The sequence below is a fragment of the Muntiacus reevesi genome, chromosome 7, assembly GCF_963930625.1.
Source record: "Muntiacus reevesi chromosome 7, mMunRee1.1, whole genome shotgun sequence".
Lineage (NCBI taxonomy): Eukaryota > Metazoa > Chordata > Mammalia > Artiodactyla > Cervidae > Muntiacus > Muntiacus reevesi.
In genome coordinates, this window is record NC_089255.1 from 71018833 (window position 1) to 71036829 (window position 17997).

Consider the following 17997-nt stretch of genomic DNA (forward strand, 5'->3'; position numbering starts at 1 on the left):
CAGACTGGCCGCACCCCATCTCCTTTCTCTTGCCTCTGCAGAGGCACACAGACGAGCACGTGAGCGCGGTAGCGCGTCCCAGCTGTGCCTCAGCTGACCGCCCCCTGATTGGCTGAGACAGACGTGGGCTGGGGTGGGGACTGGCCGCCTGCGTCGCTCGCCATTGGCTCTCAAGGAACCCGCCTCCCCCTCAGGTGAGGCGGGCTTGCGTGAGCGCGCGCCGGGCTCCGCGGGCGCGCGCGCCTCCAATACTCCCCTCCGCTCGCGCGCCCCCGAGCGCGCCTCCGCCCTTGCCCGCCCCCTGCCGCTGCCTCAGCTCCTCAGTGCACAGAGCCGCCTCGTCTGAGGGGACGCGAGGATCGCCCTCGCTGCCGCTTTGGCCAGTGCGTCGGCCCAGGCCCTGACAAGCTGCCCCAGGGGAGGCTCTTCGGAGCCGGAGTTGGACCTCTGCGATTGCCGTCTGCTCTCCCTCCTCTGATCTCACGAGGGGTTTCCCGCCTCGCACCCCCCACCTCTGGACGTGCCTTTTCTCCCCTCCCCGCGTGTGGAGGGAGCTAGCGCTTAGGCCGGAGCGAGCCTGGGGGCCGCGGCCCGTGAAGGCATCGCGGGCACCGATTCACCATGGAGGGCGCCGGGGGCGCGAACGACAAGAAAAAGTAAGCCCACTCCCCTCCGCCGGCCGCCTTCTCCCCCCGGCGCCCCCGCCCGCCGCCGGGGGCTCGCGGGCAGGCCTCCGCGTTCCGGGGGGCCGCCTTTTTGTTTCTGCCTCTCTCCCCTCCCCTCTTTCTCCCCCAGCCTCGCCGGCCGGGCTCCCCACTGTCCACGTCGCCATCTTGTCGTGGGGGGTGGGAGACGCGTCTAAAGTGCTTTCAGGGGCCGGGGGCCGGGGGCCGGGCCCTGCTCGCCTCCTTTCCCGGCAGCCCGGGCCTCGCATCGCTCTCCCTACCCGCCTCAAACCCCCCGGCTGCCGCGTGCCCTGCTCCGGGTGGAGTTCCCCCAGCCTGAAAACCCCGGGAAGAGAAATGAGCCGCAGCTTGATCGCCGCCACTTGCACTCGAGCTTCCGCTCCTTCCCGCCCCCATCCTCTCCTGTTCCATTGAAAACTCGGCCCCGGGGCGGCCCCTGCACGCAGCTCCTGGCTTCAGTGTGGGTTCGGGGCCCTTGGTCTCCGACCTAGGAGCTCGCGTGGTTGGTTGGGTGAGATCTTGCTCTGCGGTTGTCCGGCCAGGCGGGTGTCTTTGCCTTTGTGCATTAGGGATTTGCCGCGATGGCCTGGGATGCTAACTTTTTCGTTTGCACGTGCAGGTTTGGTTTGGTTTTGTTTTAATCGCGTTGAAAAACTTGCCTTAAGCAAGAGTCGGAGTAACGGGAATTTAGAGAAATAGTAACATTTGAATGAGAACATCAGAATTGGATACCTGTGTTTCTATCACCTGTCAAGAGAGCCCAGATGTTATAAGTGAATTATATGCTTCATTCATTCTTGAAAATATCTTAGTGAAAACGTAGCGGGTGGCTAAATTCAGGCAAACACTTTTAATGAGCTTGGTGGGAGGGGGGCACGTATATGGGTATATGATCAGAGCAAATGAAATGCAGCACTAAAATGTTGTGAAGTTTTTAGATTGACCCGACTGATTTTTCTGAAATTGAGGTATATTAAAATATACAAGAAGTAAATAAATAACCATCTTGTTAGAACTTAAAGTTTTAAAAACACCTCGAAGTTTGAGTCTTAACTAGTACATTATAGGATTAAGAATTGTGAGCCCAACCAGTGGAATGAAGTGGCCCCCCACCGCCGCCGCCCCCCCCCCCCAACTTTTTGGTCCACTCTGGTATTTTAACCTTTGAGGAAATTATTTTAAGGAATTGGAGATTTATGCTAGGAGTTCTGGTTAGTAGGCTGGCTTTACTGTTAAGTCCTTGCACTCTTCTGGGACAGATTAAGTGCCCTAATCAGTATCAGCAGAAGATAAACTTGTTTATGTTCCTGCGATTTTGTGAATTCTTTTTTGGTCTTTCTCTAATAGAATGATAGGTTCTCAGTTTGTATACACCAGAGAAAACGTATATAAAATTTAAAAAGTGAGTAAACAGATCTAGACCTAATTCCAAGAGTTGCCAGGAATTAATTGCAATTAATTTTGTAGTGGTGATTACAAGGCTTTTGATGAAATGATGAGGCTGCTGTAAACCTAAGGCACACCACCTCAGTGTATTGTCAATATTCTGTCCTTAGTGCTAAAACATATTTAACATTGTACATGAAGCTATGCATCAGTCAGTCCCTTTTTGTATGCTGTATTGTACTTGTATCTCCTTTGCAGTTCATAAGTTGAGAAGAGCATAAGCAGCTTTAATATAAATGAATTAATTACCTACTGTGCTTCACTCCCAAGTCTAAACCAGTTCTTAATTTTCCCCAGTCCCATTTGTTATTTGCAAAATACTCTCATTTGAAAATTTAGCATAAACTTGGATTGGATTTAATGTTTCTTATTACAGAAGTTGTTAAAACTGATAAGTTAAACGCAACAAATGGTACTCAACAACTTATAGGTGCTGTTTGTTAAAGAGGTCTTTTTTTTTATCCTTTTCTAACTAGCAATTTTAAAACTTTTTAAAAAGAAAACTGGGAGATCGAGGGGCAGAGATTTTTCTCCTTCGAATTTTGCCACTAAATGAGCCCGTAGGGTGCAGGTGAGGGAAACAGATTTATCCTTTTTTAAAGGAGGGCTGGGAAACTCAAAAGCTAAAGGATTAGAAGAAATCAGAACAGAAGTTGGGTATGGTTATAATAGATTTCACATAGGAAATTTCATGTTGACTGCTTAGTAACAGGGATTGGACTTAATAGCACATTAATACTGAATTTTAGATTTCAGTGCACTGTCAAGAGGTTCATTATTGTTCTCTTTTAGGTTTCAGGGCAGATTCCTTCAGAGTTTTCAAAACATAGTTGTATCATTAAAGTAAAATCTCTGAGAATGGACATTCCTTAACTTCTTAACTTTGGTCATTAAAAATCAAGAACCTCTCATTCACTAGTGAACATTTTTCTTGTTACAGTTTTACTTTGATTTCCTCTTTGAAGAGGTTGCCTGATGGTTAAGAGCTTAAGATTTGAACCTGACACCTCTGAGTTCAGCTTTTTACTTGTTAGCCTTGTGAGCCTGGGCAAGTTATTACTGAATGCTTCTGAGCTTATTTCCTCCTTTTGAAATGATGATAATAATAGCAGCCATCTTAGTGGTTATTGAGAAGATTAAATGAGATAATGCCTAGTGCTTGGTTTAGGAGTCTTGGTAACCTTATATACTTGAAAGTAGATGTTACTTGTTAAAGTTTTAATTTGAACTTCCACAACACTTAAAAACTTTTTTTGTTTTGTTTTGCAAGTCCTTCCAGGTATTTGTGTTACTTCTTCTTCTCCCTACTTTCTTTTCTTTATCTCCTAAAAATGAAAAGACTATCATTGGACCCAGAAGTTTAAAGGGATTCTTTTTAGTTAAAACAGTACCTGAATTATGTTGGCATCTGGCATCGCGTATTCTTGAGCATCTGATCTAGTGTCTACCATAGGCCCCCTTTTTTCACATTTCCTTACCCCCTTGTTTCCTCCCTAAATAGGCTACTAAAAATTTTCTCTGGACTTCTGAGACTGGAGTCATAATCACATATACTAGTCAGTTCATTTTAGCAGGGTATGTGCAAGGCACTGCAGTCTCACAAATGGCAGTAACAAACCTTTCTCTTTTTTTGTCTTAATGCCAGTTTGGAATAATCAGTTTTGTAAATATTAATCTTTCCTAAATATGATGAGTTGATAAAATAAGTGTGGTAAAACATATGAGGCTACATAGTAAAACTCCTTTACTTATGAATTTGTCCAGAGGTAAGATCATTGGCTTTTATCTCAAGGCAAGGCTTCAAGTCTGTATTATTTATCTGATTTTTATAGCTCAATTTGTATAATATATTAGTGCACTCTTCCACATGTACGTGTTTATTGAACTACCATGTTTTTTAGATTAAGTGTGGTAGTTCATTACTGTGGTCCACTACAAAGCATTTTGTGCAGTTTAGATAACATCCAATCTTTCTACCTATTGACTTTCATTGTCTTTGAAGCTTTATTGGGGTTTGGGCTCAAGGTAAAGATTTCGTGATGACATTCTATTGTTGTATGTTAAGAATGGTGTGCAGAAGGCTGAGGGATGTCTCTCGACTGATTTTTTTCAGAACTTATGACAGTCTTTATATTTGGTGGTAAAGTAAAAACCTTACTATGCATGAGTGTTAAAGATTTGGGTTAGATTATTGTTCTTGTGTATAGACTTGTCCTCTTAAAATATAATTTTAAAAAATTTAGATATTTAAAGTACTATATTCTTTCCTTGCCTGAGATTGTTAACATAGGACTGGTTTTCTAAGCAGGAGAAAATACTGACTTAAATGTGTTGTTGGATTAGTTTTCTATTAAGAAATTGATTTTAATTCATAAGAAGAATGCTCTTTCCCCTCCTTGTTTCTTTCTCTTTTTTCTTTTGTAAACATTGGGACTGATTATCCAAGTTGGTGGATTTTATACTCAGCCTTCTGCTGTTTGTGATGTATGTGTTGTGTGTTTTCTGCTTAACTAGAGGGTTAGAAAAAAAAATTGAAATTAAGATAAGACAATCTTGTTGCTCACTATTTTTGGTGAAAGTATAATGATAATTTTTAAATTTGTTATAGGCCTTGGAATTTTAAATATAATTGTATCTCTGTCTCGGAGCATCAAAAAATTAAGTATTTTGTATGTGTATTGAGTTTTATATTAAAAGTTGTGTTTTCTGCAGTAAAAAATAAGAAACTCACATCTTTGCCAGATATGATTCTTTTAGAAAAAATATAAAATTAATTCTATAAAAACATTTATAAGTGATTACCTTATGACTTTTTTCTCCCAAAGCTTTTGAAATGATTATGGGGTTTTTTAAGTTGTGGTTTTAAAAAACAACATAAAATTTCCCATCTTCACTATTTCTAAATGTACAACTCAATAGTGTTATGTATATTCACACTGTTGTATAACCAATCTCCGGAACTTTTTCACCTTGTAAAATTGAAACTAACTATTAAACAACTATCCGCAATTTCCCCTTCTTCCTACCTTCTGGCAACCATCATTCTGCTCTGTTTCTATGAGTTTGACTACTAAATCCCTCTTATAAGTAGAATCGTACAATTTTTGTCTTTTTGTGACTGGTTTATTTCACTGGGGCTTCCCTGGTGGCTCAGATGGTAAAGAATCCACCTGCAATGCGGGAGACCTGGGTTCGATCCCGGGGTTGGGAAGATCCCCTGGAGAAGGAAATGGCTACCTACTCCAGTATTCTGGCCTGGAGAATTCCATGGACAGAGGAGCCTGGCAGGCTACAGTCCATGGGGTCGCAAAGAGTCGGACATGACTGAGAAATTTTCAGTTCACTTATTTCACTTAATATAATGTCCTTAAGATCACCCATGTTGTAGCATGTGTGAAAACTTTCTTCCTTTTTAAGGCTGAATAATGTATAACACATTTTGTTTATCCTTTCATCTTTCAATGGACACTTAGATTATATCAACAAAAATAATCAATAAATAATCTATAATAGACATAGGAAAGGATTTTCTTTGAACCAAACTGAGGACTGTAGCCCAGAAGACAGCCTCCCAGATTACTGAGAAACTGCTCTGGAGAAGCATGGTTTCAGCACAGGTTATGTCTTGTTAGAACAATAGGGATGCATTCATTCAAGGTTTCAAAAACAAAAACAAAAAAAAACAGACCAACATGTACATAGCGAGTCAGTATGGCCTTGGCACCTGGGAAGGGAGACTTATCATCCAAGGAGTACCAGCTTTGGCATCCCAAAGGGAGGCATTTAATCTTTTTTTCCCCCAAATATATTTTTTAATTGAAGAAATCACTTGTAGGACAAAAATAGACATAACTTTTAAATCAGTGGATGAAAGAAAACACCATTTGGCATAGAAAACAAATGGTAAAGAGCAAGGAAAGATGAAAAAGCAAGGACAAGGCAAAAATGATAGAATTGAAATCATACTTCTGGTCAGTGTACCCTTTTTTTGTTTTTAATAACTGAAGCATATGTACAGTGTATATTTGGTAAACCACAGTCTGGTCTAGTTAGCATAAAATTTAACTCATGTACAGCCAGAATTTCTTCATACCTCAATATGTGAAAATTTCTATTATTAGTTGCTTCCACTTGTTGATTATTATGAATAGTGACTCTATGAACATGGGTGTGCAAATATCTCTTGGAGATCTTGTGTTCAGTTATTTTGTATATATACCCAGAAGTAGATTGCTGGATCACATGATAACTCTTCTTTTAAATTGTTTAAGGAGCTGCCCATATTGTTTTCCATAGTGGCTGCCCCACTTACGTTTCCACTTATGATGCACGGGCGTTCCTATTTTCTCCACATCCTTCCCAACACTTGTTATTTTTTTGTTTTTATGATAGTAGCCATCATAATGGATATGTTGAAGTGGTTGTGTTTTTAAGGGTTGGTTTGTGGATAATTAACCAACTTAAAACAACACAGAACAGTTGCCACTAGAAGCTTTAGCAGAAGTGAGGTTAAGCATCTGTAAAATGAGAATTAAGTTTTTCTAGTGACTTTGAAAGATTTGGTGTACCAGTACTTTCTCAGAAAAGTATTTAGTGTTTAAAATGGTCTCTACCTGTTACATTGTTGCTAAAGTCCTATTTCATTAGTAACTTTGTTTTAAAGTATTTAAAACAATAATTGAAGTGACTTACTTATATTAGAAAACTATTCTCAAGGTGTTATGTTTTCTTTGCTCTGGTGATCTCACCTGTTATGAGTGTTTTCATTTAAAAATTTCACTAGGTTATAATATTGAACATAAAGATTATTCCCAAGTATGATTTTCAAAATTTACTGTTTTGTAAATGGGACAGAATTTAGTAATGGACTATAACTCACTGCAGTTCTTGCAGTTCTACTGTAGTTCTACCTATTGGTTTCAAAGTTAACAGTGTTTAAAATAACTACTAGTTAATATTGCATTTCCCCTTATTAGTGACATTTCCATGTGCTTCTCCACTTTTTCTAATAGTTTGTGAGAATTTATTTTTCCAAATGAATCATACTATGGTAAACATAAACATAAAGTTTAAAGGCAGAACATTTAAGTTTGAGTTGAGTGTATTTCTGTTCTTACATATAGATCTTTCTTGAGAATTCAGATGCTAAGCAAATTTCTTTAAAGTGATTCCTTCCTCTTTTTTTCAGTTGTGAAATTGAAACATTTCAAGAACAAGATCACAATTAGACCTAACTTGAAACTTGTAATGTAAAAGAGATTACTGGTATACAGTGACCTCTTAATAAGCATTTGAATGAATAAATGAAACAATGAGAATAACTGAGTGAACAAAGAAAGCAGAGAATGATTTTAAGAGGATTTTTTGGAAGTCATCATTGCTCTTCTATGTTGCTCTTTTCATAGGAATTTTTCTTATACTGGGGCATCTGCATCTCTTGTGCTGCTTTAGAACCATTTTGAATCTTGAATTTTAACTTTTTTGTCACTTAAATATTTGTGCTATTTATTAATACCAGAGGAGAAGGGGACAACCAAGGATGAGACGGTTGGATGGCATCACCGACTCGATAGATGTGAGTTTGAGCAGGCTCCAGGAGTTTGGTGATGAACAGGGAAGCCTGGTGTGCTGCAGTCCATGGGGTCGCAAAGAGTTGGACTGAGTGACTGAACTGAATTGATTAATATCAGATCAGAGTTTGAGCAGATCAGAGTTTGAGCAGGCTCCAGGAGTTTGGTGATGAACAGGGAAGCCTGGTGTGCTGCAGTCCATGGGGTCGCAAAGAGTTGAACTGAGTGACTGAACTGAATTGATTAATATCAGATCAGAAAACACATTGTGTTAATAAATATAGCTATGTAACACGTACAAGCCTTGAAGATAACTCAATACTCTATCTTAAGGTATGTTAAAAACTAATTCTATATATGCAGTGTGTGTGTATCTTAGTTGCTTAGTCATGACTGACTCTTTGCAACCTGATGGACTATAGCCCACAAGGCTCCTCTGTCCCTGGGATTCTCCAGGCAAGAATACCTGAGTAGGTTGCCATTTCCTTCTCCAGGGCATCTTAATCCCCACTCAGGCATCAAACCCAGGTCTCCTGCATTGCTGGTGGAGTCCTTACTGACTGAGCCACCAGGTACTCTCCTATATATGCGGAACACCAAATAAAAAGTTTATATTACTGAGACGCATATGTGTATGGTTGTGGAAAGTCAGCTAGGTAAATGTGGAAAATATCTACTTTTGTTTCATCTTTAGCAAACATTTCTTACAATCTACTCTAAACATCTAGTAAGTTTAGATCAGTTTATATTCTCTAGCAGTATTTGAGAGTGCCCTTTTCTTATAGTTGATCATCATTAAAGTTTGTTTTTAATATGAAACACTGGCTGTTTGTTAGTATATTCGGATTCTTTTTATTGCAAGTGATGAAACAGAGCTCAAACTAGTTTCACGGACTGGATGGAGAGGCTGTTACTAGCTCACACAGTTTGGCTTTGGTTTAAGGGACAGCTAGACACAGTATCTTAAGTGATGTCCTTAAAATATAATCTCAGGCTTCCTCTTGAATTTTACTTGGTTTATAGTTGGCTCGATTTGCATGTTGCCTCATTCTGCCACCGACAGTCTATTAATATGGTAGGAAATATGGCCACTAAGCATTCCCATGCTTGCCTCCATACAGTTTGTAATGATAAAAAGGAAAAAGAAGAAAAACTCCCTCTGTCTTTTAGTATCTACATATCAGTCTCCTGGATGAATGCCAGTTTGCCCTGCTTGGATCATTATTTTTAACTATGTAAATGGAGTCCTCTGATTACATGAGTCAAATATCATTTTGTATATTATTTGATTGTCTTGATGTAGATTATTAATTATTTCCTTATAAAGGACTCTTGATCAGTGCTGGTATCCCAATGAACAGGCTATAGGTTTTTGTTGCAAAGTGCCTGAATTTGTATGCTACAGAGTCTTCTTTCAAGCCTGGTCAGTCTACAAGTGTTCTTGCTCTGTGCCTTTGGGGAAGCTTCAAATCTCTTCTCTGGACTAGGGTGTTCATTTCATTTCTTTAAGAGACATGTCGTAGTGACTGACTGCTGGCTAAGAGCTTTAGCTCCATAGAGCCTGGCTGCCTGCTTTGCTCCCTCAGTTGTGTGATCGTGCACTAGTTGCTTTACCTCTCTAGGTCTCACTTTGTTCACGTGTAAATCAGGATAAGAATAATTGCCTTGTAGGATTGTTGTGAGGACAAACAAGATATTAACCCATGTGGAACACTTGTAACAGTTCTTGGCATAAAGTAAGGGCTTAATAGACTGGAAACCATAATTGTATTCATACAGTTATTATATTTATTGTTTTCAGAAGAGTTCCACTTCCCTGAAATCTCATGATATTATTTAGAATCCATCAAGCCTTCTTTAGGACAATCTGACCAAGGCTGATGTCCTTTTGAGCCAAACTCTCAGTGAACTTATAATAGTGGTAAGAACAGTTAGTGCTGCTTTTCCTCTACATTGGTATTTTTCTATGAACATTTGGCCTTTGAAAATTACACGGAGATACTTTTTTTTGTATAGACATTCTAAAATAATCATTTTCTACAGTGGTAATAGTAAAGGAAGAAAAATACTCTGAAGGTTATTTGGTTGTCAGAGGATGGAAAATTAAGAAAGCCTACTTTTCCATGCATTTTGGGGGTCAAAATTTCATTAAATGTCTATTTAGCCTGTTTGTGGAGAAGAGTTGTAAATTGCCTACCTTTGCAGTAACATAGCTAAAATGTTTAAATGAGTTATGTTTCAAATCAGTAGAGCCTTCATTAGGAGTGAAGGAAGGGATATTTTCTTGGATAATAAGTTGATTTATTTCAATGTTTCAAAAGTTTTTTTCAGCCCTAGACCACTACTCTTAACACCTAAGCACCATGGCCTGTAACAGATTATTGCACATTTATTTATTCGGCAGACATTTGTGCATCTTATTTGTTAAGCAGAGCAGTGAATTGTCGATGGCTCAGGCCATAGTTAAATAGTTTTTGGTGTTAATTGATTATTTATTATGTGTTCAATCTTCTATTTTTTAGTACAGTGTGATTTTAGGTTTGAGATTCTTGCAAAATAATTGACTTTAGGATTTAAGTATTATTAGTGTAATATCAACCATCACAGGAATATCCTCTATAATTGTATTTACAAATTTGCGAGTCTACTCTGAGAATTTTCTTTGTTCGGTTGCTCAGTCATGTCCAACTTTTTGCGACCCTATAGACTGCAGCACACCAGGCTTCCCTGTCCTTCACTATCTCCATGAGTTTGCTCAAACTCATGTCCATTAAGTCAGTGATGCCATCCAACCATCTCATCCTCTGTTGCCCCCTTCTCCTCTTGCCCTCAATCTTTCCCAATATCAGGGTCTTTTCCAGTGAGTCAGCTCTTCACATTAGGTGGCCAAAGTATTGGAGCTTGGCTTCAGCATCAGTCCTTCCAATGATTATTCAGGATTGATTTCCTTTAGATTGGCTTGATCTCCTTGTAGTCCAAGGACTCTCAAAAGCCTTCTTTAAAACCACAGTTCAAAAGTATCAGTTCTTCAGCGCTCAGCTTTATGGTTCAATTCTCACATCCATCCATGACTACTGGAAAAAAACATAGCTTTGACTAGACATAGCTTTGTTGGCAAAGTATGCTTTTGAATAAGCTGTCTAGGTTTGTCATAGCTTTTCTTCCAAGGAGCAAGTGTCTTTTAATTTCACGGCTGCAGTTATTGTCTGCAGTGATTTTGGAGCCGATGAATTTTCTTAGAGACACACAAAAAGCACTCTTAAAAAACAGTCTATTCATTTTTTGCAGCTTTAAATGTTAGAAAGTTCTTTATTCCAATATTTATCAACCCCAGCTAATATTTAGATCTCTTTTGGAGCAAAGTAATACTTGTAAACCTTTGAGATGTGCCTAGTGACCTCAACATGATTTTACCAGATTTAAAAATGTAACCCTGTTCCTTTTAGTGATTGTTTGGTACCAATTTGATCATAAACATATGCAATCTCAAACATAGACGGTTTGTAGCAAGAATAGAGACCTTATAGAGATCTTCTAGATGATCCAGAACATGCTTTTTCTCCTTTTTTCTTACATCACCACCAAAATAAGAATAAAAATTTGAAATTCTCAGAGTTTACCTTCAGCACTACTTTCACTCTATTGAGCAAAGCCTGCCATGTTAACTCCCACTTGCTACTTTCTGAAATTGCATAAATTGCCAAATCTGCCTTCTGTATGACATCCTTTTCAAATATCTGAAGGTACTTGTGTCTCTTTCTTCTATTCCTAAGTAAAAACATCCTTAAATTTCTTTATATTTTAATTAAAAAAATTCTGTGTTAAGCTTCTGATTTGTGGAAAGGCATAGGCCATATTAAATACAGGGGCATTATTCTTAGGTGGGATCTGAGAGCTGTTGCTTAGTAATAGTGTTATTTATTCTCTTTTTATAGACAAACAGGATCAGAAGGTTAGTTGAAAATTTATTTTGTAACATTGGATAAGATGGATTAGTGTAGGTGGAGAATCAAGCCATGGCTTCAGAAGAGCTTCTCTTTTGTCATTATTTTCAGAAATTTCATCATGGTCAGGGTTTAGAAATAAATAGGAAAAATCTTCAGGATATGATTTCTGTGTATATACCTTTGTTCTGATACATGTGTTTTCCCCCTACTATAAGAGAAAAAACTTGATTGTTATAACTTACGTATCTTGTTATATTTTAAGCAAATAATTAAACATTTTTCTGGGACTTTCCTGGTGGTCCAAGTGATTAAGACTTCACCTACCAATGTAGGCATTGTGGGTTCGATCCCTGGTTAGAGAGTAAAGATCCCACATGCCTCAGGGCTAAAAAACTAAAATATAAAATAGAAGCAGTATTGTAACAAATTCAACAAAGTCTTTAAAAATGCTCCATATAAACAAATTTTTTTTTAAAAGGATACATTTTCCTGAATATATACATGCATAAAGTTTAATGTCACTGACCTTGATTACCAGTCTCAGTCCTGTTACTATCAGAAAGCATATGATAAGGGAAATGGAATGGAATTTACAAGGTGAGAAGGGAGATAATGCAAAGGGAGAAGAGTGGCAGAGCAGGTGATGTGATTCTGGGAAAGCCGGAAAATCACAGCCTTGCAGAGTGAGTCTCACCGCTCTGATGTTTGTGACATTCATAAAGAGTTTTAAGAACTGACTTACAAAAAATTATTTCAGAGAACTGAAAAAACATCGTACCATTGTCACATTTTTCATTTAGTCATCTTTATTCTGTGGTAAAGAATCCGTCTGCCAATGCAGGAGATGCAGGAGACATGGGTTTGATACCTGGGTCAGAAAGATCTCCTGGAGAGGAAATGGCAATCCACTCCAGTATTCTTGCCTGAAAAATCCCATGGATAGAGGAGCCTGGCGGGCTACCATCCATGGGGTTGCAGAGTTGGACACTACTTGAGCACGCATGCAAAGCCTAACTATGTTCTGATCTTTTTGAGGAAGAGTTACTGGTTTTACTATGCACACACTTTATTACTGACTTATCATTGAGTTGTACCTCTAGCTACTTATTCCCATCAATTGTATCTTGTTCTCCCAGCAATTTTACTGCTCACTCGGTTCAGTGTTCTGCCTGACAAACATAGTTGTTGTGGTATGTGTATGTACGTGCATGCTCAGTCACTCAGTGATATCCGACTCTTCACTACCCCATGGACTATAGCCTGCCAGACTTCTCTGTTCATGAAAATTTCTAGGCAAGAATAGTGGAGTAAGTTGCCATTTCCTACTCCAAGGGAATCCTCCTGACCCACGTATCAAACCCAGGTCTCTTGTGTCTCCTGCATTGGCAGGCGGATTCTTTACCACTGCGCCACCTAGTTAGCTAGTGATATATATATGTAGTTATAGCTAAAAATAAGTTTTTCTCAGTTTTCAAATTTGCTGGCTAGCCTGTTAAATTTCTGCTATAAGACCTGCTAATGGTTCTCAAAGTGCTGTAGCTTAAGAATCACCTGGGTGTTTAATTAATAGAAGGATTCCCAGGGGCTCACCTCTAAAGATTCTGACTTGGTAAATTGAGGATGAGACTCAAAATATGTAAACTTTATAAGCACCCATAGATGAAACACAGACCTTGAACATCTAGGAATGCTCATCAGAATCATCGGGAAGATTGTATTTTTATTATTACTATTTTTTAATGGACTTCATCTATTTTTTTCTTCCAGTTTTATTGAGATATAATTCACATACAGCACTGAATAAGTTTAAGGTGGGCAGCAAAATAATTTGACTTATATACATCATGTAATGATTACCATAATAAGTTTAGCAAACATCCATCATTTTACATACATACAAAATTTTAAAAAAAGAAAAGTTTTTTTCTTGTGATGAGAACTCAGAATTTACTCTCAGCAATTTTCATATGTAACATATAGCAGTGCAAATTTATTAAACATGTTGTACACAGAAAATTGTAGTTTAAACCAACATGCCAAGCCTACGATTTGAATTTCCAGGGTTGGGATCTAGGCACAAATATCTGGGGAGAAAAATTCTATTGGCAATTGTGATGCATACCACAGGTCAACCATTGATTAGTCTAAGTCCACTGTATTTTATACTTACGTTCTAAATATGTGGTAGTGTTAATGTCTTACAGTCCAGATACGTTGTCTGTGTTTGTAAAGAATTTGGGCAGATTTTTTAAAGAGAAGGTATTTAGTAAACAATTTTGAGTGTTGAAAAACAATCTTTTACTTCTCTGGGCATTTTTAAAGGACACATAACAAAGTATTTTCCTAGAGCAGAGGGGCTCAAGGTATTCTCCAGACCAACATCTTTGGTATTACCTGCTAATTTATTAGCATTACAGATCTTTAGACCCATCCAATCTTTCAAATTGGAAACTCTGATTGTGAGGGAAGCTAAAGTTTGAGAACCTCCGTCTTAGAATAATAACTTCACATTTTTTGGTTTAATTTATCTAGTACTTTATATATTGTAGGGGATCAGAGATTTTTTTTTTTTTTTTTTGAGAGGCTCAAGACTGGTTCTGAACCGAGAGAGATGATTTTTAAATCATTAGTTAAGAAAAACAAAAGCATATTCTTTTTTAAAACAGAACTTCAATACACACACACACAATCATGTAAATAGATGTAAATCTACTAGCAAGTTAAGAAATTTAATTAGTGCATAAATAGGACATTTACATATTAAAGCTATCTCAGATGTTATACAGATTTCATTTTCAGGATGTACCCTCTAATTTCAAACTGATTCAGTTTTTTCTTTTTATTTCACTGCAACATTAGAAAATAGTGTTAAAACTAAGCACTTTGTGAGATTATTGGAAGGTGAATAATCTTTCTCTAATTGTGGACATTTAAGAGATCATAAGTTTATAAGTTGGACATATTAAGTTAGAAATGGCAACCTGCTCCAGTATTCTTACCTGGGAAATCCCATGCACAGAGGAGCCTGGTGGGTGACAGTCCATGCGTTGCAAAGAGTTGGACATGACTTAGTGACTAAACAGCAACAACTAAGTAAGATAATGATCATCTAAACCAATAAAATCTTAAGCTGCTTTCAAAAATAATACAATTGTATGTATTCTGAATTTTTTTTTTTTGTTAGAAACAAACCATTTCACCTGTTTTTTGGAATTTCAAATTAATTACAAAGTGTTTAATTTTCAGAATCTGAAAATTGATTAGAATGAGAAATTGAAAATATTGAATTATATTGTTTACTCAGTTTTACTTTCCATTCCCTGGAAGAAGTATGATTGTACTTGCTTTATTCCAAAATGAAGAAAAAAAATTAATTTGTTTTCAGTTAGTCTTTTTGGGAAACAAGTTTAAAAGTTACATGACTACTTCTTTCAGGTTTTTCAGTGCAGGTGCATTGATAGTGTTAAGTGTTAATTCAATGGGAATTTTTCTTAAAAACAAAATGATTCTGCCATCTTGAAACTGCTAATTTTAACGTTTGTAAACTTTGCTACACTTTGTATCATTGTATTTTTCTGGTTTTATCTGTGCATTTGTAAGTTATAAATTTATTTATATGCATACATATGTGTTACATAGAGAGAAACTGATTCATACTCAAATTTTGTTGTAAAGCCTGCTGTTTTTGCATACTACTGTATTGTAACATATCTTTGTGATCCCATAGACTGTAGCCCGCCAGGCTCATCTGTCCATGGAATTCTCCAGGCAAGAACACTGGAGTGGGTAGCCATTTCCTCCTCCAGGGATAATAAGAATACTTTTAATAATAAATACAAAATATTGTCTAAGTGTAACCCTCCCTTGGGGGGGGGGTGGGAAACAACGAAGTTAGAAATCAACTTAATGAAAACGTTCATGTATTATAATAATTACAAGACTCTCTTGGAAAAGATTATATAGAAAACAAAGTGAAGAAACTACTGTGTTTCCAAATGGACTAGGAAGACATAAAATAAATGTGATAAAGGTGTTGATTTAATTGGTTAACAACATTAACTATACCTCATGCATTTTTCCTGACATAGATTGCAGTGATAAGGGGAAGTAATCTTAAACTTCAAGCTTCCTTTTAGCAAGTTGGTATTCTACTTTCTCAGCTCTCTGCCTGTGCTCTAAGTCTCTCCTGTTGAGATCACTTATTCTTGGTGATGATATTGGTGCTATTCACTGTTAATACTGCTTAGTGAATTTTTTTTTTTTTAGCGTTTCCCCCCATTCTAACTTATGCGTAGTATGCTTACTTATATCTGAAAGTGCATATCTGGATAATCACAGTAAATCCCAATAGTATGCCTTGTTCATCGTGCTGACATTGTTATGCTGTTTAATTATGATTGTAATCTATAGGATCATAGGAGTGCTGGTAAAGCACAAATTCAGTGCTGAAGTCAAATCAAATAGCAGATTTGGGCCAAGTACTAAAGCCACTTGTGCACGTTTCCTACTAAGAACACAGAAATGAATGAGGCAGTTTCCTGCCTCCAAAAAGCTTTACGGGACTGTGAAAGTGAAGTCGCTCAGTCGTGTCCGACTCTTTGCAACCCCATGGATTGTAGCCTACCAGGCTCCTCCATCCATGGAATTTTCTAGGCAAGAGTACTGGAGTGGGTAGCCGTTCCCTTCTCCAGGGGATCTTCCCGACCTGGGGATTGAACACGGGTCTCCCACATTGTGGGCAGACACTTTACTGTCTGAGCTACCAGGGAATCCCAAGGGACTGTGAAAGTGAAGTCGCTCAGTCGTGTCTGACTTGTAGTGATTTTCCAGGCAAGAGTACTGGAGTGGATTGCCATTTCCTTCTCCAGGGGATCTTCCTGACCCAGGGGTCAAACCCTGGACTCCCGCATTGTAGGCAGACGCTTTACCGTCTGAGCCACCAGAGGAACATAATTATAGCAAAATAACCAGAGTGGTCAGATCTAGGGGAGAGGAGAAGTTTTGAAAGACAGAATGCAGAGACAAAATGATGATGGAATTGAATTTTGAAAGTTTCTCACATAAATTTACCAAGTTACATATTGAGAAGGATACCCCAGCAGAGAGAGTAGGGTCAGTCAGTTCAGTTCAGTCGCTCAGTCGTGTCTGACTCTTTGCGACCCCATGAACTGCAGCACGCCAGGCCTCCCTGTCCATCACCAACTCCCGGAGTCTACCCAAACCCATGTCCATCAAGTTGGTGATGCCATCCAGCCATCTCATCCTCTGTCCTCCCCTTCTCCTCCTGCCCCCAGTCCCTCCCAGCATTAGGGTCTTTTCCAATGAGTCAACTCTTCGCATTAGGTGGCCAAAGTATTGGAGTTTCAGCTTCAACATCAATCCTTCCAATGAACACCCAGGACTTATCTCCTTTAGGATGGACTGGTTGGATCTTCTTGCAGTCCAAGGGACTCTCAAGAGTCTTCTCCAACACCACAGTTTACAAGCATCAATTCTTTGGTCCTCAGCTTTCTTCACTGTCCAACTCTCACATCCATACATGACCACTGGAAAAACCATAGCCTTGACTAGAGGGACCTTTGTTGGCAAAGTAATGTCTCTGCTTTTAAATATGCTATCTAGGTTGGTCATAACTTTCTTTCCAAGGAGTAAGTGTCTTTTAATTTCATGGCTGCAGTCACCATCTGCAGTGATTTTGGAGCCCCCCAAAATAAAGTCTGCCACTGTTTCCACTGTTTGCACATCTATTTCCCATGAAGTGATGGGACCAGATGCCATGATCTTAGTTTTCTGAATGTTGAGATTTAAGCCGACGTTTTCACTCTCCTCCTTCACTTTCATCAAGAGGCAGCATAGTCTAGTGTTATTTAATACCATGGTTTCTAGAGTCAGACTGCTTGTTTGAATACAGGTTTACCATTTATTAACTGCGTAAACTTGGGTAAACTGTTCATGTCCCATTATTTGTAATATGGTGATGATATAATAATTTAAATAAGTTAGTAGTTGAAAAGTGTTTAGAATACCAATGTGTACATAGTATGTACCACATATAGATGTTTAGACTCAAAGCTGCAGGCCAAAATGCCAACTAAAGAATGGAAATTTCCTTGGAATTTCCTCTAACCTGAGGAGACGTCAAGAAGTACAGGGCAGTGAAAACAGTGAGATACACAAATTTTACCTATCAGCTTGGCAAAAATTAAAATGATAAAAAAGATCCATAATATTGATACATTACTGCAGAAAACATGGGCAAATAAATACACACATTCTTGGGTTGCCAGAGACTAAAAAATGAAAACAAACCATTCTGGAAAGGATAATTTAAATGCCACATCCTTTAGA

General features: G+C 38.5%; 1 protein-coding gene across 1 annotated transcript in view; it reads left to right on the forward strand.

Annotated features, from left to right (window-relative positions):
- Positions 1–322: 322 nt before the first annotated feature.
- Positions 323–17997, forward strand: part of HIF1A (hypoxia inducible factor 1 subunit alpha) — a 45500-nt gene continuing 27825 nt past the window's right edge. The window contains exon 1 of the mRNA XM_065941022.1: positions 323–656. Coding sequence (XP_065797094.1) covers positions 622–656 — 35 coding nt within the window. The 5' untranslated portion in view covers positions 323–621. The remainder of the gene's footprint in view (positions 657–17997) is intronic.